The sequence below is a fragment of the Hylobates moloch genome, unplaced genomic scaffold, assembly GCF_009828535.3.
Source record: "Hylobates moloch isolate HMO894 unplaced genomic scaffold, HMol_V3 SCAFFOLD_10, whole genome shotgun sequence".
NCBI classification, from domain to species: Eukaryota; Metazoa; Chordata; class Mammalia; order Primates; family Hylobatidae; genus Hylobates; species Hylobates moloch.
In genome coordinates, this window is record NW_026652285.1 from 29,144,733 (window position 1) to 29,167,870 (window position 23,138).

At 42.7% G+C, this 23,138-nt stretch overlaps 1 protein-coding gene across 5 annotated transcripts in view; it reads right to left on the reverse strand.

Moving 5' to 3' along the window:
- LOC116474986 (leucine-rich repeat-containing protein 37A2-like) overlaps positions 1-22,926 on the reverse strand; it is a 42,639-nt gene extending 19,713 nt beyond the window's left edge. For 2 of the 5 annotated variants that reach the window (XM_058446078.1, XM_032163932.3), the window contains exons 1-6: positions 22,064-22,583; positions 19,914-21,889; positions 17,794-17,865; positions 14,939-15,010; positions 11,714-11,785; positions 10,984-11,064 (exon numbers count right to left, since the gene is read on the reverse strand). In XM_058446078.1, coding sequence (XP_058302061.1) covers positions 10,984-11,064; positions 11,714-11,785; positions 14,939-15,010; positions 17,794-17,865; positions 19,914-21,889; positions 22,064-22,495 — 2,705 coding nt within the window. In that variant the 5' untranslated portion in view covers positions 22,496-22,583. Of the gene's footprint in view, positions 1-10,983; positions 11,065-11,713; positions 11,786-14,938; positions 15,011-17,793; positions 17,866-19,913; positions 21,890-22,063; positions 22,584-22,827 lie in introns of those variants that run through there. The other 3 variants (XM_058446081.1, XM_058446080.1, XM_058446079.1) reach the window with 3 other exon arrangements.
- Positions 22,927-23,138: the final 212 nt, after the last annotated feature.

Here is a 23,138-nt window from a genome sequence, read left to right on the forward strand (position 1 = left end):
ATTGCTTGAAGCCGGGAGTTGGATACCAGCACTGGCAATATAGTAAAACCCTGTCTCTACAAAAATTTAAAAATAACTGGGTGTGGTGGTGCATGCCTGTAGGCCCAGCAACCCAGGAGGCTGACAGCATTGCTTAAGCCTGGGAGGTGGAGGCTGCAACAAGGTGAGTGGTTGCACCACTGCACTCCAGCCTGGGTAACAGAGCAAGACCCTGTCTAAAAACAAAACAAAGCAACCACACACAACAGTGGAGGACAAAAGGCAATGAAATGGCATATTCAAAGTGCTGAATAAACTGTCAACCGATAATTCTATACCTGGCAAAACTACCTTTGAAATTGAAGAGAAATTAAGATATTCTAGATAAATAAAAACTGAGAGACTTTGTTGCTAGAAGACCTGCCCTATAAGGAGTACTAATGTGAATCTGCACGAAGAAATAAAAAGCACTGGCCGGGCACAGTGGTTCAGGCCTGTAATCCCAGCATTTTGGGAGACTGAGGCTGGAGGATCACTTGAGGTCAAGAGGTTGAGACCAGCCTGGCAAACATGTTGAAACCCTGTCTCTACTAAAAATACAAAAATTAGCCAGGTGTGGTGTTGTGTGCCTGCAGTCCCAGCTACTCAGGAGGCTGAGGCACTAGAATCGCTTGAAGCTGGGAGGCAGAGGTTGCAACGAGTCAAGATTGTGCCACTGCACTCCAGCCTGGGCAACAGAGTGAGACTCTGTCCCAAAATAAAGAAAAAAAATAAGAAAAAGATACTTACATAATGCAATAATTATAAATCTAGTTGATGAACATAAAGTATATAAAGATGTAATGTGTGACAATAACAGTATAAAGGAGAGGGTGAGAGTGGAGCTTTAGAGAAGCAAAGTTTTTGTATACTATTGAAACAAAGTTGGAATTAATCTGAACTACAACATTATAAAATTAAGATGTAGCTGAGATGACAGGTGTGCACCACCACACTCGGCTAACTAAAAAAAAAAATTTAGAGATAGGGTCTCACTATGTTGTCCAGGCTGGTCTCAAACTCCTGGCCTCAAGCAATCCTCCTTCCTTGGCCTCCCAAAGTACAGGGATTATAGGTACGCACCACTGCATCTGGCCACAAACATTTGGTTTTTTATTGTTCATTTTTCAAGACAGGTTTTCACTCTGTTTCCCAGGCTGGAGTGCAGTGGCACAATCATGGCTCACTGCAGCCCTGACCTCCCGGGCTCAAGTGATCCTCCTGCCTTAGCCACCTGAGTAGCTGTGACTACAGGCGTGTGCCACCACGCTCAGCTAACTTTTAAATTTTTTTTGTAGAGATAAGGTCTCAGTATGTTGCCCCGGCTGGCCTTGAACTCCTGGGCTCCAGCGATCCTCCCACTGCAGCCTCCCAAAGTGCTAGGATGACAGGTGTGAGCCATTGCACTGCACAAATACAGAAGACCAAATTATTAAAATTAGAAATGGGAGGGGATATTACTATTGTTCTTAGAGACATAAAAAGGATTATAATATGAATAAAAAGGATTATATATATAAACAATATATGCTAATAATTGGATAAGCTGGATGAAAGACACATTACCAGAAAGATATAAACTACTGAATCTGACTTGAGAAAAACAGAAAATCTGAATAGCCAGACCTATGTCAAGTAAAGAGATTGAGGTAGTAATCAAAAAACTTTCCACTAAGAAAAGACCAGCAGGCAGCTTCACTGGTGAATCTACCAAATACTTAAAGAAGAATTAACACCAATCCTTCATAAAGTCTTTCAAAACACAGATGAGGAAAGAACATTTCCTAACTTATTCTATGAGGGTGATATTAACCTGGTATCCAAACTAAAGACGTCACACACAAAAAATTACAGACCAGTATTTCTTATGAATGCAGACGGAAAAACGCTTGACAAAATCTGGCAAACCAAATTCAACAGAGTATTCTGTAAACATGGAGCAGATAATAATAGCATGATTCTCCAAATTGATCTATGGTTTCACCACGATTGTTGTTTTTTTGAGTTAAAAAGCTTTCATTTATTGGCCAGGCATGGTAGCTCACGCCTGTAATCCCAGCACTTTGGGAGGCTGAAGCAGGTGGATCATCTGAGGTTAGGAGTTCGAGAGCAGCCTGATCAACGTGCTGAAACCCTGTCTCCATTGGAGTCTCACTCTGTTGCCCAGGCTTGAGTGCAATGGCGTGACCTTGGCTTACTGCAACCTCCACCTCCTGGGTTCAAGCGATTCTCCTACCTCAGCCTCCCGAGTAGCTGGGATTATAGGTGCCCATCCCCATGCCCTGCTAATTTTTGTACTTTTAGTAGACACGGGGTTTCACCATGTTGTCCAGGCTGGTCTCTAACTCCTGACCTCCGGCGATCCGCCTGCCTCGGCCTCCCAAAGTGCTGGGATTACAGGCGTGAGCCACTGCGCCCTGCTAACATATCCTCTTGCTAAAAAGCTACATATATTGCAAAGTATTGGAACAGGAATAACATAGCAGTTAGGTTGGGCATTTGGGCTGATTACATGTCTTTGCTATTATCAGTACAATTCTTAAAATCCCAGCTGGCTTCTTTCCAGAAAGTGACAAGCTAGTTCTAAAATTATAATTCAATTTAAGGCACCCTAAATAGCAAAATAATCTTGTAAAATAACAAAGTGGGAAGACTCATATGTCCCAGTTTCAAAACCCAAATCAAATCTACAGCAATCACAGTGTGACACTGTAATGTGGACAGACAAATAAATCAATAGAATAGAACTGACAACCCAGAAATAAACCCTCACATTTATGGAAAATTGATTTTTGACAAGGGTGCTAAAACAATTCAATGTGGAAATAATGTTTTTTTTTAAATGGTGCTGGAACAACTGAACATCTATGTGCAAAATAATGAAGGTGGACCCCCTACATCTCACACGATTATAAAAATTGATGCAAAATATGTCAAATATCTAAATGTAAGAGCCAAAACGACAAGACTCTTAGACAAAAACATGGGAGTAAATCTCCGATTAGACAACAGTTTTTTCTTCTCCAAACTGGACTTTTTTTCTTTTAAAACAATTTTGTCTTTTGAATTTAATGAAGTATTACTAGCTGAAGGCAGCTGACATGGTGAAAAGAATGTCAGACTGATGAAAGGGACACAGCCTGATTTGAAACCAAACCCTGAACCTTTTTAAAGAAGAATAAGACATTTTATACACACACATGACACCAAAAGCACAAACAACCAAAGGAAAAATACATTAGATTTTATCAAAATTAAAAACTTTTGTGCATCAAACGACACTGGCAAGAAAGTCACAGAACTCACAGGATGAGAGAAAATATTGGCAAATTATCTGTGAAGGTCTAATATCCAGAGTATCCAGAAGATATACAGAATTCCTATAATTCAATAAAAAGACAAATCAATTTTTTAAATGGGCAGAGGATTTGAATAAATATTTCTTCAAAGAAGATATATAAATGGCTCATATACACATAAAAATGTTGAATGTCTTAAATCATTAGGGAAATATCCATCAAAAACTGCAGCGAGATGCTACTTTACACTCACTGGGATGGCTATGAGAAGAGCTAGACAACGACAGTGTTGACAAAGACATGGAGAAATTGAAACCCTCAAACATTGTAGATGGAAGAGTAAAATGGAGCAGCCACTGTGGAGGTCAGTCTGACAGGTCCTCAAAAAGTTAAACATAAGAGTTGCCATATGATCTAGCAATTCTGCTAGGGATGCACCCTAGAATTAAAAACATGTCCACACAAAAAGTAGTACATGCATGTCCATAGCAGCATTATTCATAAAAGCCAAAATAAAGTAGAAAGAACCAAATGTCCACTAAGTGATGAATGGATGAACTGATATAGTGATGGCTCCATACAATGGAATATCACTCAGCCTTGTAAAGGAATGATCCATGCTGCAGCATGGGAGGACCTTAGAAACAACATGCTTCATGAAAAGAAACCAGACACAAAAGGCCACATACTGTATGATTCGTTTATATGAAAGATCTAGAATAGGCAAATCCATAGGGACTCAAAGTAGATTAGTAGTTACCTGGGCCTGAGGGAAGACAGCACTGGGGTGTGACAGCTAATGGGTACCATGTTTCTTTTTGGGCTGATGAAAATGTTCTGGGGTTAGATAATGGTGATTGTTTGCTATACAACCTTGAGAATATACTAACCGCCACTGAATTGTACACTTTATAATACTGTGTTGATGGTATGTGGATCATGTCTCAATTTAACACAAAGAAGCATGTTGTACTGTATAGAACACCAGGTGCCAGAAGACCAAACATGCTGGCAGATGGAAAAAAGAGGAGTGAAGATTCACTCTCCCTTGACAAAGATCAAGAGTGAGTCAGTGGCGAGGCTGGGAGCCACACAGCTTGTCCTGCCTTGTGATCCCCCTCCTCTTCCTATTCCAGATGGTTTTTCAGTGCCGTTAATTTGTTTTGTAACACTAATATTCAATAAGATGAGGTTACAAAGAGGAAGAATGTGAGTGCCACATGACTGGTTAAGTATGGATTCTCAAACTAGGGCTTTAAATATCCTTTGTGATTTTTTTTGGCATGAAAACTTGTAAGACCACTGGTGGGCTCTGTACAAGTCGGCTACTCCCTCATTCTATATCTTCCTCTGCCCACTTTCCTCCCAGCTATTAAAAATGAATGTAGGCTGGGCACAGCAGCTCAAGCCTGTAATCTCAGCACTTTGGGAGGCCAAAGCAGAAGGAGAGCTTGAGTCCAGGAGTTTGAGACCAGCCTGGGTAACATAGTGAGACCCTGTTTCTATTTTTTTAAAAAACAACCAAAAACAATGACTGTAAAGCAATATGTAGCCAAACAACTTAGCAAAGTTTGTTATCTTTCCTCCAAAATTATCTCACTCTCCAACCTTCCCTCTTTCTTGACAGCTCACCCACAGCCTTGAGCTCAGCATTACCTCTGAACCAGGAAGCTCTTCTCCAGCTGCCATTAGGATCTTTGCCTTTGTCCCTAATGAAATCAAAATATAGGGCCACTCGATATGACCCTATTTTCCTCCTGTTCTAAGACATTCTTTTCTTGACTAAGGTTGTGCCTGGGCCATGGAGAGACTGAGTGGGAACTGGCTCAACGGCTCAAGTTTGAGGACTCTACAGCAACTCTTTTCCACAAACCAAATGATATGAATGTTTTTATTTATTTATATTTATGTTTCCACTTTTAAAAAGTCTTTTTGTAGAGATCGGGGTCTCACTTTGTTGCCCAGGCTGATCTTGAACTCCTGGGGCTCAAGCGACCTGCCTGTCTTGGCCTCCTAAAGTGCTGGGATTACAGGCATGAGCCAGCACGCCCAGCCTCAAGTGTTTTTAGATTCACAGTAGATGATCATTTCCATTTCTGGTTCAAGTCCTTCATTTTATACATTAAACTAAGGTGCACTGACTCCCAGTCCATCGCCTTTTTGGTATCTTTATGGGAGTAAAATGTGGCAAGCTTTTTCTTAGCCTCAAAGCTGTCTCAGAGTAAAAGTTTAAGAAGTACTGCTCTAAATAATTTTTTAAAATATGGCTTATTAGATGAGGAAAACTGAAATATTTTTGTACAAGCCTTTTGCTGTAGAACAATGGGACAGAATAAAGGTAGCTCACAAAATAAGGGAACATTTCTTGCCTGTTTTTCCTCCAAATTCTTCTGTACAGGTCCAGACAGATGGGCTACGTTTCCTTTCTATTAACTGAGGAGACAGAGATGAAAGGACTGGAGCATGTCATCACTGTCTTAAATGTACTGAAATCCTAACAGCTTTAGCTGAAAAAATGTCCAAAGCAGGCCGTGAAAATAAATTTAAATGACAAACTCCAAAATGATCTACGCTAGAATCTCAAGGCAGTCAGGGAAAACTGGTCCCGTGGAGGAAGGTAGTCAAAGAAATAAGCAGATGACCTAGACCCTCACCCAATATGTGCAGTGTACTTAGGGAGAAAGTAACCTCTTTCCTTTATTCATCTACACAGGTTCATGAGCCGCACATCTCCCCACACCAAGCTCCTCACTACAAGACCTCGGACTGCATCACATAAATGCTTTTTCAGGGGCAAAGTCTAGAGAATCTGAAATGGTGAGCCTTTTTTTTTTGAGATGAAGTCTCACTCTGTTGCCCAGGCTGGAGTGCAGTGGTGTGATCTTGGCTCACTGCAACCTCCACCTACTGGGGCCAAGTGATTCTCCTGCCTCAGCCTCCAGAGTAGCTGGGATTATAGGTGCCCATCCCCATGCCTGGTTAATTTTTGTATTTTTAGTAGAGACGGGGTTTCACCATGTTGGCCAGGCTGGTCTTGAACTCCTGAGATCAAGTGATCCACCCACCTTGGCCTCCCAAAGTGCTGGGATTACAGCATGAGCCACTGTGCCCAGCTGTGAGCCTGTATCTTAATCAAAGTCCTGAGAATAACCTTGAAGAAGACTCCATTGCAATGAGGAACAACTGAAGAAGCAAGGGACCTGGAATCTGGCAGACCCAGGTTTGAATTCTGGCTCTGTCACTTTCTGGTGAAGTGACTTGAGTAATGAACATGAGCCTTTCTGGGTAGTGTTTACAGCACAAAGCAATTTGAGGAATAAATGAAAGAGCACGTGTCTAGTGCCTAGCAATGCACGGGAAACAGTGCCGGTGCTCAGCCGTCATGTCACACCAGCACTGACCGGTGAGCATAAACCCTGGGGATGCCCAGAGCTGGTACAGCCAGGAGCTCCAGAAGCATGGGATTCTCAGAGGGAAATGGAGCTCACTGCTGTACAGGTCCTGTTCAAGTTAGAAAGTAAGATACAATGCACACAAAGCCAAATTGTCATCATTCAGCTCCTATTACAGGGGAACTAAGGGCTGCATTGAAAATTACTTGCAAAGCTTGTAAGTGGTTCTGCCACTTATTAGCCGTGTGAACCTTAGCAAATTACCTAGCGTCTCTGAGTTTCAACTTCCTCATCTGCAAAATGGAAATGATAATAATAACCGCATCGCAAGAGTTGTTGGAAAAATGAAAATGAGATATCACAGGAGGTAACATGTATGGAGCATTTACCATATGCCAAGCAGTGTTCTAAGAACTTCGGACATGTTATCTCACTTGTATAAGTACTTAGGTGCCTACAACATAAACAGCACCTAGTAAATTAAGTATTGAAAAAATGCTTTGGGGCAGAGGAAGAAATGCTAAGCTTCTGTGAGAAGAGAAGACAGCTTGTTACACAGGTGAAAAGAATAAGCGGCAGCTGAGAGAAGAAAAGTATAAGAGTTGCTAGGTGTGACAATCTCAAGACTTTTCAACCATTACAAATTTAAACAGCCACCCTAAATCACCCCAAAGGACAGACCCGAGTTGTTCTTTTCATCTTTAATGTTTGTGCCTCTCCGAATCAGAGAAGAAGCTGCCAGGATTCCAGTACATACCAAAACATGACAAAATACCCTCAACTGTGCAAACTTTTGTGCATCTACCGCTATGTAAAGGAAGCCGAAGTCAGTAGACTGGGGGGAACAGTAAGGCATGTTTGTGACCGAAGCTCAATTTGCCATCACAGTGTGGCCACACCTGCCTCACTAATATCCTAATAGTGGGATAAATAATTCAATAGGGATAAAGCGTGGATTTTCCTCTTCTTCTCTCTTAGTGCTTACATTCTTGGCACAGTATCGATGTGCCACAGACAAGCCAATATGTGAGTGTACTCTCTCTGAATAAAGTACAGCCTTTCTACATTGCCAAGTCATCCAGTTTCTAAAATTATTGTTAGAACCAATGAAGTGACTACGAGAATTTTCAAAAATAAGCCATCAGTCTGGACCTGTGTATAGGAATGAAGGAGACGCACTTAAGTCAGGGAAAAAATATAAACATACTTAACATTTAGGATTATCAACCATTGCTGCTTTTCCATAAACCATTTCATTCATGATTTCATCTGTAAGAGATATGATTATTGCCCCCATTCAGCGAGGGACTTTGATAGTTAGCCGCCTGGTCCTTCTTGGTTGGATGCCCTGCAAATAAATGTCCTCCTTTCCCCAATGCAAAACCTCAATATGGTTGTTTAACTTTACTGCGCTTGGGCCAGCAGAATCCAGTTAAGTCCACTAATAAGCTCTTGGCCTGTCTTTGAGATGGATTTCAGATTCAAAATAGACTGACCCTATCACCCTGCTAACTTGGCTAGTCAGTATTTGTCAATAACATAGAGGTTTCATTCAAGGGATTTACTGGGTTGTAACTATTGGAACCCAGGGATGATGTCAGGATTTTGTGGGGCCCGAACCTTATCTAGTAAAAACATAAAAAAATTATGAATACAAAAATTTCCAGGGGCCCTCCCAGGACCTTGGAAGGGCCTGTGCAAGTGAGAAGCCCTGAAGATTACGTTCTATTCAATTCATCTTCAATCAACCACAGCTGGGGCCTCTTTTTTTGTTTTTTACAAACTTATGTAATGCAGGGAAATATATTGTTTCAACTTACAAACACCACAAAACGGTGTCATATTGGTCATAACATTACTGGCACCTTCCCTTGGCAACTTGCCTTTGGAAAGAAATGCAATGGGCCTATATGTCACATGTGCCAAATATGACTCTGCAATGTAGCTTTGTTTACCAGGAAGATTTGACCCCAAAGGAGCCCAGCCCCTAACATACACTTGGTGTGTTCAGACCCTTGTGCCAATCTTTGAAAGTAACCGTGACTTAGTTTGAAGGGTACAGCTCTATTCTGTTTATATGAAATGAGTACTAGTTTCCAATATCAGCTAGCTCTGATTTTTTCATCACCACGAAGCAAATGCCTTTTTCTGTTGTTTAAGATGAACACAGAAACTCAAGATAAGAAGGTTAGTGTCTCCTCAAGTCTTTCTTAACCCACCCTCCATTCCTGCTTTGTCCTCTCCTTGTCACCCTGCCGTACAGATCCCCACATGGCTCTCATATGTTTTCCCATCAGCATCCACTTCCTCCTTGAGGAATGAAAGTCCCCTGGGGACAAAGTCCTTATCTTGGTGTGTCTTTGAGATGGATTTTGTAGCCCCAGCACTTAGTACAGTACCTGGCACAAATGGACATGGCACTCAGTGAATGTTTTTGATCCCAGTTGATTTGTATCAACTGTGATTCCAGTGTTTTCCTGGTGTTACCTACATAATTGTAGTGGAGCTGGCTAGATGATGATGATGATGATGATGATGATGATGATGATGATGATGACGATGATTTGAGACAGAGTCTCACTCTGTTGCTCAGGCTGGAGTGCAATGGTGCGATCTCGGCTCACTGCAACCTCCGCCTCCTGGTTTCAAGTAATTCTCCTGCCTCAGCCTCCTGAGTACCCAGGATTACAGTTGCCTGCCACCATGCCCAGCTAATTTTTGTATTTGTAGTAGAGACAGGTTTCACCATGTTGGTCAGGCTGGTCTTGAACTCCTGACCTCAGGTGATCCACCCACCTCAGCAAAGTGCTGGAATTACAGGCAGGAGCCACCGCTCCCGGCCACCAGATTTTTATGAGGGACTCCTAGTGGTATAAAGTGCTTAGTAAAGATGGTGAGTTTAAAACATTTGTATCGATGCTACCTAAACCTCTTGGTGGAGGGACCTAATGAGCCTGTTCTCTGGTGTGAGGGCAAAAGAAAAACAGGCCCTTAGTGTCTTTTTCCTAAGTTAGGCATCAGCAAATTAATGAGGACAGAGAGGAGCATCTGCAGAAACTGCTGCTCTAGTCCAGACACATCCTGAACGCCTCCCTCTATCTCAAAATGTACTGTGTGAAACTAGATTTCTGAACCACAAGGCAGGTGGAAAGTCTTCTCGAAAGTCAGATGTAGAGGAGAATCTTCACCTTGAGTCCCCTTCAGGCCACTGAATATACCCACTCTGATTTGATGGGTATGTTATACAGAGAAATCATAGAATTTTTGCACTTACGGTAGAAGAGTAGTCAGGAAAGTATATGGAATTAAGATAGAGCGATATATTTTCTTCATAAAATTTTTTTTTTTGCACAATAGCTTAACATAAACACCATCTTGGCCAGGCATGGTGGCTCACACCTGTAACCCCAGCACTTTGGGAGGCTGAGGTGGGCGGATCACCTGAGGTCACAGGAGTTCGAGACCAGCCTGGAGGGGAGGTTGGAGTGTAGCGGCACAATCTCGGCTCACTGCAACTTCCACCTCCCGGGTTCAAGCCATTCTCGTGCCTCAGCCTCCCGATAGCTGGGATCACAGGTGCCCGCCACCACGACCTGCTAATTTTTGTATTTTTAGTAGAGATGAGGTTTCGCCATGTTGGCCAGGCTGGTCTCAAACTCCTGACCTCCAGTGATCCTCCCACCTCGGCCTCCCAAGGTGCTGGGATTACAGGCATGAGCCACCAAGTCTGGTCCTACACTTTGGATTTAACTTTATTCCTGCTCATATGTAGAGTTTCTAACTGCTTAAAGGTCTGCAACATTTAGCTGCAAGGAAGGAAGCTTAACACAAAATCCTCCAGGAAGCAAAAAACTGCACCACCATGCCCAGCTAATTTTTTTGTATTTATAATAGGGACAGGGTTTCACTATGTTGGCCAGGCTGGTGTTGAATTCCTGACCTCAGGTGATCTGCCCACCTCGACTCCCGAAGTTCTGGGATTACAGGTCTGAGCCACCCTGCCCAGCAACAAGGCTAATTTGAGGGTCACTTCTTTGATGCCTTTTCTTGCCCATGCTATAGGTCAGAACTAGGACAAGCAGAGGAGGTCATATATAAGCTACGTAAGTCTCTTGGCCTCTTTGTACCTTAGTTTCCCCATTTGAGAAAAATGAATTGATCTTAAGACACGCTTTTCAGAGTTCATAATGGGCTTATACCCAGCTAACCAATCATTGTATGAGTTTTTGTACATAAATAGTTGTTTACATGTATTCATCTTCTATTTCACTTACAACTTATGTAAAAACTGCATTCCATGCCAGGCCTGAAATGTTCCAAAGCTGAGTTCTGTAATTATATTGCAACCAAGATTTCTAAAAAAAAAAAGACACAAGCCAAAGGAAAAAAAAAATTATTTCAGAACATTTACCATTTGCCATGATCCTAATTTATATACGATGGAACATAACCTCAATCCCTTCTCTATGCACTAAGGAAATCTCACTGTGGAAGATACTGGCTTATAATTTATGCTTTAACGCTGCACATGTGGCGCATTAGCTACAAAACAGTGAATGCTCAGTAAATACCCGTGTTGAGTGATCTTTATTTCTCTAGAACAGGATTTCACAACTTTAGTGCCATCGACATTTTGGACTATATAACTCTTTGCCATGGGGGTTTGTCTTATACCTTGAAGGATGTTTAGCAGCATCTCTGGCCTTTGCCCACCAGATGCCAGGAGCACACTCACAGTTTTGTCAACCAAAACTGTCTCCGGACATTACCAAATGCCACCTGAGTGCAAAATCACACCAGCTGAGAACCACTGCTCTCTGATGATTCACTAAGATCTGTGTAATAATTCTCACAATAATCCTTGCTAGAGACAAAAAGGATTTGCTGTATAATTTTAGTAGCTTTCTACTGGTAAAATTTTAATCATATTTCAAAATGAATAGCAAAGAGGTTTACAATTTTTATAAAAATTCCAAATGTAATCAAGTTATATTTGTAACTTACAGAAACTGCAAAAATGGTAGTGGTTCAAATGTATGTCTTTCAATAGACTGTATTTTATTGCAGGATAAATCTCTAGGAAAAGGAAAATATTGCCTTGATTAGTTATTAAATGTCGATTAGTATGAATAATAGCAAGAGTTTAGAATAATATTGAATACACATTTTTCATCTCAACTCTAAACGTTTGGACTTGTATTTGAACTTTCCAGAGCCCCTAACCCTGCCCATACCTCTCCTAGAGTCTCACTTTCATGGTTTTAATAAATATACAACTTAATGGACTTTGGAATTAATTTTTCCTGAGAGCAGTAGACTTGATTAGATGCCCTTTTGTAGTATCATCAAATCTTAGATTATGAGCTCAAAGATTTTATCTCTATATATACAATTTCTAATATTAAAAAAAAAAGTCGGGCCAGGTGCCGTGGCTCACGCCTGTAATCCCAGCACTTTCGGAGGCCGAGGCTGGTGGATCCTGAGGTCAGGATATCAAGACCATCCTGGCTAACACGGTGAAACCCCGTCTCTACAAAAAAATACAAAAAATTAGCCGGGCCTGGTGGCACGTGCCTGTAGTCCTAGCTGCTTGGGAGGCTGAAGCAGGAGAATGGCCTGAACCCGGGAGGCAGAGCTTGCAGTGAGCCGAGATTGCACCACTGCACTCCAGCCTGGGTGACAGAGCGAGACTCCGTTTCAAAAAAAAAACAAACAAATAAACAAAAAAAAAGTCTCACATTTCTACACCTTCTTAGTTTCGGTCTGTTTTCCTAAGCCAGTTCAATATCAGAAGAAATAAAAGACGTCCTTTCACATCATTTGAAAGGAAGTTACCCTTTTACCTAATACATAACTTTGAACTAATTCGAATCATATTAATAGAATAATTTCTATCATATTAATAGAAATTCATTTTTGGTTTTATATTTCTTTAATATTTCATGAAAGAAATTTCTTCAGTTATACAGCGATGGAGTGTGTCCCTCCCTCTTTACCTGGATGGTGTAACGTTGTCTGGCTGATGTCTCCAACTCTAGCCTCTCCCTTCCTAAACTATCCTGCACACAGTCATCATATAAACTCTCCAGAGGTGGCTTGCAAAGACCAGCATCTCCTGGGAAATTATTGAAGATGCAAATTCTTGGTCCCACTCTAGACCAACTGAATCAGTAACTACGAGGGTGGAGTCCAGAACTGAGTTCTAACGTGCCCCCTCAATGACTGTGGCGCAGATCTATCTTACAGCACTGCTGTGGTAACACAGTTCCCCATGTTGGCTCCTCAGCTTGGCATTCAAAGCCCTAGAAGATCTGGCTCCATTTTCCTACCCTCCCTCCTTGTACTCTACGGGTACTCATGGCATTCCTCGAATACTTTCCGTGTTTTGCCCTCCCATTTTCCTTTTGCAAGTTTAGAATATTTTTTTCCCCAAGATGTGTGTCTGATGTTACACAGTGGCCCTTCAAAGTCCTATTCAAATGGCACTGTTCTAGTTACATCCTCCTGGGTCCAAATTGAAGGCATTTTTTCCTCTTCTATGCTCCAGAAACAATTTATCCCTCCTATGCTCCAGAAACAATTTATCCCTCCTAGTGCCCACATCCATTTCTTCTTTTTAATGTAGTTATTTTTTATCCCATTTCTTCTGAGCATAAACTCCTTGAAAGCATGGACTAGGTCTTGCTCATCTGCATTGCCCACCATGTTTAAAACTGACACATGGAAATAAAGCAAACTCAAATATTTGTAAAATAAATGAATAGCTGGGGGAGTGAGTAGAAGGAAAATAACTATTTTAAAGGAAACGTAGTTTTATTATTTCATGGCCTCTGTAGCACTTTGGCATCCACTTGAGGGTCTTTACACCCACTTCCCTTAAGCCTTCTATATTTGAAAGAATCTGTTTGCAAAAGACCATCACTAATGAGCTTAATAAGGATTAATGACATGCACGCCTCTATGGACAAAGGGTAAGAATCAAGTTTTCATAGCAATGAACATAGTATCTTCTTGTCTCTAAACAGACAGAAATACAGGGATCCCTTTCTTGGTAACAGGGCTGGGGAGATCGTTATTTTGTAATTAGTGAAGAGTTAGGGGCATTTCTGATGTGCTTCTTTTTTTTTTTTTTTTTTTTTGAGACGGAGTCTTGCTGTGTCCCCCAGGCTGGAGTGCAGTGGCGCATCTCGGCTCACTGCAAGCTCCGCCTCCCGGGTTCACGCCATTCTCCTGCCTCAGCCTCCCGACTAGCTGGGACTACAGGCGCCCGCCAACACGCCCGGCTAATTTTTTTGTATTTTTAGTAGAGACGGGGTTTCACCGTGTTAGCCAGGATGGTCTCGATCTCCTGACCTCGTGATCCACCGCCTCGGCCTCCCAAAGTGCTGGGATTACAGGCTTGAGCCACCGCGCCCGGCCTTCTGATGTGCTTCTTAGTGTAAACATTTCTAGCTCTACCACTTAACCATCATTTTAAACATCTGTTTTAATATAACAATTCCTGAAATGAAATCCTTAATACCAGCCTATTCTCTTGGTAGCTTAATATTCTTGATAATATTATTGATATAATTCAGCTGATTTTTAATATTTAAATGTTAATTTAATTCCGATTAAATTACCAAAAAATTCTGGATTAATGATGTTCAAATGAATGTAGGTGGTCTCCATTTTCTTCTCCTTTAGGCAACAATCTGAAGTTAACTTTAATTCCTTTCATCCTACTGAACCAACTTTTTGAAATCTTTTTTTGTGAAGGTCAGACAGTAAATATTTTAGGCTTTGTGGGCCACATATGATCTCTCTCGCATATTTCTCTGTTTCTTTTCTTTTTCTTTCACAGTCCTTTAAAAATGCAAAAACCATTCTTAACTTAATGGGCTATTTAAAAATAGGCCATAGATTAGATTGGATCTATTGGTTGTAGACTGAATAGAAAAAGAATGGTATGTGAACCCTTATAAAACAAGGTTCATATGGGTGTCAGTCACTGCTCAGATTTTCTTACCATGTGAAATTTTTTTCTGTCTGTATTTTGTCTATATAATTTAAAAACTGAAAATGCACAGGAGGTAGCTAATGCTAGAGATGGGCTGAGACCCTATACAAACTTAAAGAATTGCAGAATTTTATTGCCCGAAGAAATCTGAGAGATTATCTAATTTGAACCCCTTATTCATTTTACAGATAATATGACTAAAAACTCATAAATATAATTAACTAACTTACAAATACTGGAGGAATAGCAGGCCTTCAAATGAATCCTTATGTAATTCAGTCAAGTTATTTTCTCTGAGAATTCTGGAAAATGAAAAAGTTATTTCTAGATTAAAATGCAAACTACAACTATTTGCTACACAGGACTATCTCCTGCATGTGGAGGAAAGCTGGGTCATGGTCACTTCAAGATGGTGGTATCTGCTGTGCTTTCATTCAAACCTTTTCTTACATTTTCCTTTTTGTGTCCATCTCTCTCCACCACCACCACAAACACACACACACACACACACACACACACACACACACACACAAGCACACTCCTACCCACTCTTCCCACCACATTGTATTATTTCACGCCTCCTCTCTAGATCACAAAATCACTTTCAGAATCCAACACTGGGTGGCACCAAGATCAGCAGAACCTCCATTTCCTCCTCTCTTTTCCCAAACCTTATTATGAAAGCCCCACATGGAACCATGTCAGGGCTGCAAGTGAAGCCATTCAACCTTTTCCCCCCATCAAAAAAATCTGAGAACTACAATGTGCATAAAGTGCACATAACATAAATGTTGTTTATATTTAATTTAATTTAATTTTTGAGACAGGGTCTCACTCTGTTCCCAGACTGGTCTCAAACTCCTGGCTCAAGTGATCCTCCTGTCTCTGCCTCCCAAAGTGCTGTGACTGCAGACATGAGCCACCTCACCTGGCCAAATATTCAGTTTAATAATTATGAAGCAGATACCCATGTAAACATCGTTACAAAAGATCATTGCTAGCATGCCAGAAGCCCCAGTGTGCCCCTTTCCAATCATATCCCTCTCTCTAACCCTAATAGGTAACCACTATCCTGACCTTTGTAATAATTTTCTTGTTTTTAAAATGTAGTTCTGGCCTGGCGTGGTGGCTGATGCCTGTAATCCCAGCACTCTGTAAAGCCAAGGTGGGTGAATCACCTAAGGTCATGAGTTTGAGACCAGCCTGGCCAACATGGTGAAACTCTGTCTCTACTAAAAATATAAAAATTAGCTGGGTGTGATGGAGGGCACCTGTAATTCCAGCTACCCGGGAGGCTGAGGCAGGAGAATCGCTTGAACCCTGGAGGTGGAGGTTGCAGTGAGCCAAGATTGCACCATTGCACTCCAGCCTGGGCAACAAGAACAAAATTCCATCTGAAAAAATAAATAAAGCAATTCTCCTGCTTCAGCTTCCCAAGTAGATGGGATTACAGGCACCCACCACCATGCCTGGCTGCTTTTTGTATTTTTAGTAGAGACGGGGTTTCACCCTATCGGCCAGGCTGGTCTCAAACTCCTGATCTCAGGTGATCAGCCTACCTCCCAAGGTGCTGGGATTAAAGGTGTGAGCCACCGCGCCTAGCATATGTTTTATTTTTAATTTAAACTCATCATGACTTGTCTATATACATTGAACTAATGATGTGACACACAAACTGTTGTGAAAAATGTCAGTTACTTTGAATATAAGCATTTTTTCCAAAATCACTTATGTGTCTAAACCAATTCCTTCTATAAATCAGGAAGAAAATGATAAAACAATTCAACAGGAAAATGAACAAAGGCCAGAAAACTCAGAGAAGAAACACAAATGTTCAATAAACATATAAAGATATTTAATTAAATTCATGAGTAATCAGAAAAATTCAAATTTAGATGGAATCCCTTTTATTCATTCATAACTTCAGCAAAAAGTTGGAGAATACCCAGTGGTGAAAAGGTGTTGGGAAATGAATGCTGTCATATTCTGCTGACAGTTGAGTAAGTTGGCACAACATTTTTGAAGGTAATTAAAATTTTATATCTACATAGTCTTCACCCCAACAATTCCATTTCTAGGTATCTATGCTACAGGAATACTTGCCCATGTTCACAAAGAAGCATGTACAGGGATTTCATTGCAGCAATGCATGTAACAAGAAAACTAAGCATAATCTAAACATTCATCAATGGGGGAATTATTAAATAAACTGTGATGCATCGATACTATGGATTGTGCAGGAGTTTAAATGAATGGGGTGACCCTCTAAGTACTGGGAAGGAAAGAAATCTAAGGCATATCATGAAGTGAAAGAATCAAGTTGCAAGATGTTACCATTTATGTAAAGAAAAAATTTTAAAAACCACAAAACAAATCTATTTTGCTTTATGTAAATATGTATGTAGGTAAATAGGGAAAAGTCTGGAAGCATGTATACTAAATGCAGAGTAGGATTACTTCAGGGATGAAGGAGTAGGGCACAAGGAGGGTTTTTGTTATATCTGTTATTGCATTTTTGTACATTAAAAATAGAATCATGGGCTGCGAGTGGTGGCTCATGCCTGTAATATGAGCACTTCAAGAGGCCAAGGTGGGAGGATCACTTGAGCCCAGGAGTTCAAGACCAGCCTAAGCAGCATAGGAAGACCCTGTCTCTACAAAAAATACGAAATTAGGTGGGCGTGGTGGCATGCACCTGTGGTCCCAGCTACTTGGGAGGCTGAGATGAGAGGATCACTTGTGCCTGGGAGGTGAAGGCTGCAGTGAGCTGTGATTGTGCCACTGCACTGCAGCCCAGAGGACAAAGTAAGACCCTGTCTCTGAAAAAAAAAAAAAAAGAGAGAACAAAAACTAATATAACCATGTATTATTTGTATGATAAAAAATAAATTTAAATTGCCTCTTATTTTAAAGAGAGCCTACCAAATTTAATTTTAAAATAACCATACGATTGCAATCAACAGTGGTTGATTTGGGGTATGGAGGAGAAATATCTTTCCTCAGAGGTACCGACCTAAAATTCTGGACCAAGAAGGATCTTACAATGCAGTTAGCCTTTTGTCATATTTGGAGAGAATATACTCACAGTTTCTCGGTCCAACTGTATGCTTTCCATACATTTCCATCAATGTAAGAAATATAGTTTCCTTGGAAATTTCTGTGAAGAAACACAGTTTATATCCTTGAATAGGTAGGAAAACAATGAACACGATAAGTAAAGGAATCATTGCAACCTTGTTGGGGATATTCAGAAACAGAAAATAACACCTGCTTTCTCATTTCCAGAGCTATCAGCTTCCCAGTTTGCACAATTCATCAAGAAATTATGCGGGGCCACTGGCACAAATGATGAGGCATCTCCCGGAAGCTTAACTTCCTATCCATCCCATCTCTTGGACAGATGATGCCAGTTAATTACTTTGAATGTAAGTATTTTATATAAAAGCACTTATGTGTCTAAACAGACTCCTACAAATCAGTACCAAAATGGTAAATAATTCCACAGAAATATGGGCAAAAGCTTATCATTATCAACAAATGAGAAGAAAGAAACCCTATGCCAGGTGACACCAAAGCTTTGGCCCAGTGCCCTCTGTTGAAACATCCTAGGCTTTTTCTTTCCACTCCTATTACAACTGATCTGATTTGGCCCCTTCACACTTCACTCCTAGATTTTGCTAGACCTTTCTATTTTGTCTCCCTGAATTACGCTTTTCCTTTTGGGCACTTTACACTGGATTCTAAAATAATCCTCTGCATGTCTACACTTGCACATAAAGCAAAAAAATAAAATAAAATAAAATAATCTTCCTGTTTTAATCATTTAATCTCTCTTGCTTGGAAACTTTCAATGGCTTTCCATACCTCATTGTGTAACTTTCAAACTCCTATAGCTGATAATCAAGGTTTTACAGAATCGTATCTTCATTGCTCCCTCACCTAATTCTTTGTAGCCACATTGGTCTACTAAATTCCAACCATACCGGTAGCCATGCGTTTGCCTAGACTGTACTCCCATTTTTTTTCTATTTAACAAATTATAGCTACTCTTTAAGACCCAAGTAAAGTTTTAGCTTACCCATGTAGCATCTCCACACCTTAAGGATCACAGATTCTGGCAACTTCTAGCACCAATGGTCTGCATTATCTTTCAGTACTTAATTATATATACCTCCTTTTTTATGCCTATTCTCTTTCTTCTCTCCTATCATTTTTTTTTTTTTAAGAAGGAGTCTTGCTCTGTTGACCAGGCTGGAGTGCAGTGGCGCAATCTTGGCTCACTGCAAGCTCTGCCTCCCAGGTTCACGCCATTCTCCTGCCTCAGCCTCCCGACTAGCTGGGACTCCAGGCATCCGCCACCACACCCAGCTAATTTCTTTTTGTATTTTTAGTAGAGACGGGGTTTCACCATGTTAGCCAGGATGGTCTCGATCTCCTGACCTCATGATCCGCCCGCCTCGGCCTCCCAAAGTGCTGGGATTACAGGCATGAGCCACCGCGCCCAGCCTCTTCCCTCCTATCCTTTTCATGTTCTGGAGACAGTAGCATACTTGGCCCTGGGTTTGACACAAAACAACTTCTACATATAGAAAGCCAGGGACAAAGATGAGTTCTGGACAAAACTAAAGGACTGAGTAATCATGTGAACAGCCAACACTCCTACATATGCTAGGCACTGATGAAGTGTTTCATATATTCACTCACCTTAATTTCACAACAATCCTATGAAATGCTAACTAGCATAATCCACAGTTTAAAGGTGAGGAAATTGAGTCACAGAGCAGAATAACTTGCTCTGGGTCACCAAGCTAATAAATAGACCTGGGTTCAAACCCAGGCAGCCTGGCTCCGGAATCAACTCTTAACCACTTAGAGCACCATCACTGAGATCGGGAGACGGACAGGCTGGTGTAAAGAGGGTGAAGCGAAAATGGGAGGAGAGCAGCAGTTAAGCAATGATGTGATGGAGCTAAATAAAAATGGATACGAAAACGAGTAAAAGACTAGAGTACAAGTAAAAGACTGGAGAAGGGGCCTAACATTAAAGGAGAATGAGGAGAAGGGAGAGTTGACAAGCAAAGGTGAAAGCAGAAAGTCAGTTGTCCGTATGGCTTGGGGAGATAAAGAAGGCCCAGGAAGGCCTCCAGGAAAAGGCTGCCATGTCAGGCAGGACACAGAGGACAATTGAGGAAAGGTGATTCTTACAAGATGGTGAAGATGCCATTGTAGGTGTCGGGCTCTAGCACAGGCACTTGGCGGAGCCTCTGCTCTGGGTTGAGATCAATACATGACAGCATCTTATTTTCGCAGGTACAGAGCTCACATATGTTGGTGCTTGTGGAGGCCTTCTGTTCCTCTGGTGCAGTTAAAGCCTTATTTTGGGCGTAACTTTCAGACTGCACCAATGAATCCTGAGTAGGTTCTAGCTCAGTAGGTGGACCTGTGACTTCAGTCAGTTTTCGATGCAGAGTCTGAACCTGATCCGGATGAGGAGCTGTAGTCTTCTCCAGGGCTGTAGAATGTCCAGTCTCTGTAGTGGGCTCTGGAGTTATGGCAAGCCCTGGGTCTGGAGGCTGAGTTGAGGTCTCCTCCATAGTTGGAGTTGGTTTAACCTCTGTAGGAGGTTTTGTAGTTATGGTAAGCTCCAGGTCCAGAGGTTGAACTGTGGCTTGAGTCAGATGTGAATGCTGAGTCTGAACCTGGTCTGGATGTGGAAGAGTCACCTTAGGGTGCTCTGGAGAAACTATAGTCCTCTTCAGGGGTGTAGAATGTCCAACCTCTGTAGTGGATTCTGGAGGGATGGTAAGTCCCAGGTCCAAAGGTTGAACTGTAACGCTGGGTGACACTGGATGCTGAGCTTGATCCTGACCTGGTGTTGGATTTGTTACCTCTTGATATACTCGAAGTTGGAGTACAACTTTCCTAGGAGGCTGAGTTGGGGTCTCCTTCATGGTTGGAGAAAGTTCAACCTCTGTCGTGGATTCTGGAGTGATGGTAAACCCCAGATCTAAAGGTTGAACTGCGGCTTGAGTCAGGTGTGAATGCTCTGGAGGTTGAGCTACAACTACATTAGGGAACTCTGGAGTCTGAGCTGGGGCCTCCTGAAGGGTTAGGAAAGACTCACCCTCCTCAGCGGTCTGTGGATGCTCACCTGCAGGCTCCTGCTGGGTTGGAGAGAGGTTCTCATTATTAATAGGTTGAATTGTGAAAGATCCAGCCTCTTCCGATGACTCTGGAGGCAGAGGTGGGCCCCTGTGCTGGATGGCGGGAGGTTCTACATCATTACCTGACCCTGAGAGCTGAGCTGTAGCCTCCTGGTGGACTAGAGGAGTTCCCACCTCTGCACTAGGCTCTGCTGCTATGGTGAGCTGCACGTCTGGAGGCTTAACAGAGACATTGGGCGAATCTGAATGCCGAGTTTGATGGTAACCTGGAGGTGAAACTGTGACTTCATGATGTTCTGGAGGCTGACCTGGGGTCTCCTGCTGGGTCGGAGAAGATTCGACCTCCCCAGAAGACTCAGAAGGCTGAGCTGGCTGCTCCTGCTCACTGATGGAAAGTTCACGCTCCATAGCAGGAACTGGAGGCTCAATTGGCGCCTCCTGTTGGGTTGCAGAAGGTTCCACCTCCTCTGGAAACTGAATTGGGGCCTCTTGCTGGGCTTGGGAAGATTCTGTGTCATTGGTGGGCTCTGAAGTTATGGTAACCTCCACATCTGCAGGTTGAACCGTAATGTTGGGCAAGTTATAATGAGCTTGATCCTCACCTGGAGGTTGAACTGTCACCTCATGATTCGGTAGAGTTAGAATCTCCATAGAGGACTCTGGAGACAGAGCTGGGGCCTCCTGCTGGGTTGAAGAAGGTTCTTCCTCCTCAGGGAGCTGTGGAAGCTGTGCTGGGGCTTCTTGCTGGACTGAAGAGGACTGGATGTCTTCAAGGGTCTCTGGATTTTGAGTTTCGGGCTCTAGATGGAATTTAGAAGGTCCAACTTGCTCAGAGGGCCCTGGAGGCTCATCTGACTTCACCCGGAGTTCTGGAGGCAGGCTGCCGGGATACAGTGTATCCATATTCAAATATTCATCCTGCAAAGTCTGTTTCTGACTCCGAGGTGTGGATAATTGACGTGTAATCTCAACAATCTCAGCAAGGCTCCAGCGCTGAGCTAGATCTTTCTTCAGGTTCTTGGGCGAAACAATAAATTTGGTTAGTTTTGAAACCTTACTGTCTAGCGGAACAAGTATTTCATCTGCCTGATGATGTGCAGCCTGATCTAGATCTGCAGTTTGAACCTTACTTTTGAGGCGAGGAAGCTGAACTAGGGTCTGGCTCTGATCCCCATCTAGCAGTGGACCTACCTCTGGGAGCCTTTCTTGCGGAGTCAGCTTGTCGTTTAAATCCTGCTGTGCAGCGGAGAACGGCTCTGGCCCCAGGGGCAGCTCTCCAGCTGAACCTGTGTCCAGGAATGGAACCAAATTTTCAGTCGATTCCTGGGGTGGGGCTGACATCTCTGAGGAAGCAGAGGGCCCCAGGTAATCAAAGTCCCCGGGGTCTGCCGGGAGAGTAGGCGCATGGGGAGATTCCCATGGGAGATGGGAGGAGTGGGAAGACCAGGGCTCAGGAGGCCCCAGGGGGTTAGAGGTCAGCTGGAGCGGGTCCTTGACCCACTCCAGAGGCTGAGCCTCCTTGACTAGTGGCCACAATAGTTGCCACATAAGGAGGGGCCATGGGCCCCAGACACGCAGCCGGGACATGACACACGCTAGTGCTGCACACTGAGCGGGAGCCATTCTGGCAGCCCGGAGACGCTCATGCCCCTTACAAGCGTGAGCCCCGCCCTGTCTTTATGACACCTTTATTTATGCCACCTTTATTAGGCTTGGATCCAGATCTGCTCCATGTCACCAGGGCACTCTTATGTCACAATCCTGCCCAAGCGGGATCCCGCCTTCCCACCCCGCCCTGCCGGAACACCTCTCCCCTCCCCTTAGTGAGGAAGGATTTGGGCCTCAGACCCTGGTGGTCCCAGGACCCCAGTGCCTGCTGTGGTGGGGTAGGGTGGGGTAGGGTGGGGTAGGGTGGGGTGGGGGTGCGGCAGAGCTTCCCAAGGAAGTCACGGGACCTCGCCTCAGGATATTCAGAAGTGCTAGTCCAGTTCTGGCAGCCTTCCTCCTTCAAGGTGAAATCCGAGAATACTCTTCCTTCCAGGGAGAGCAACTGACCTGCAAAATGGGCGCCAGTTAGGTTGGCAGGCAGGATGCACATTACAGTCATTTATTCCAAAGTGTTGCCATTTTCGCTAAACTGTTCCATGTTTGATAATTAATTCACCACCCTATTAGATAGGGGCTGCCAGGGAATAAGCAAGGACTCCAAATTTTCTGTAGGAGGGGTGTTGGGAGTTGGCCATTCGGTCTGGGAGAGAAGGTTTTA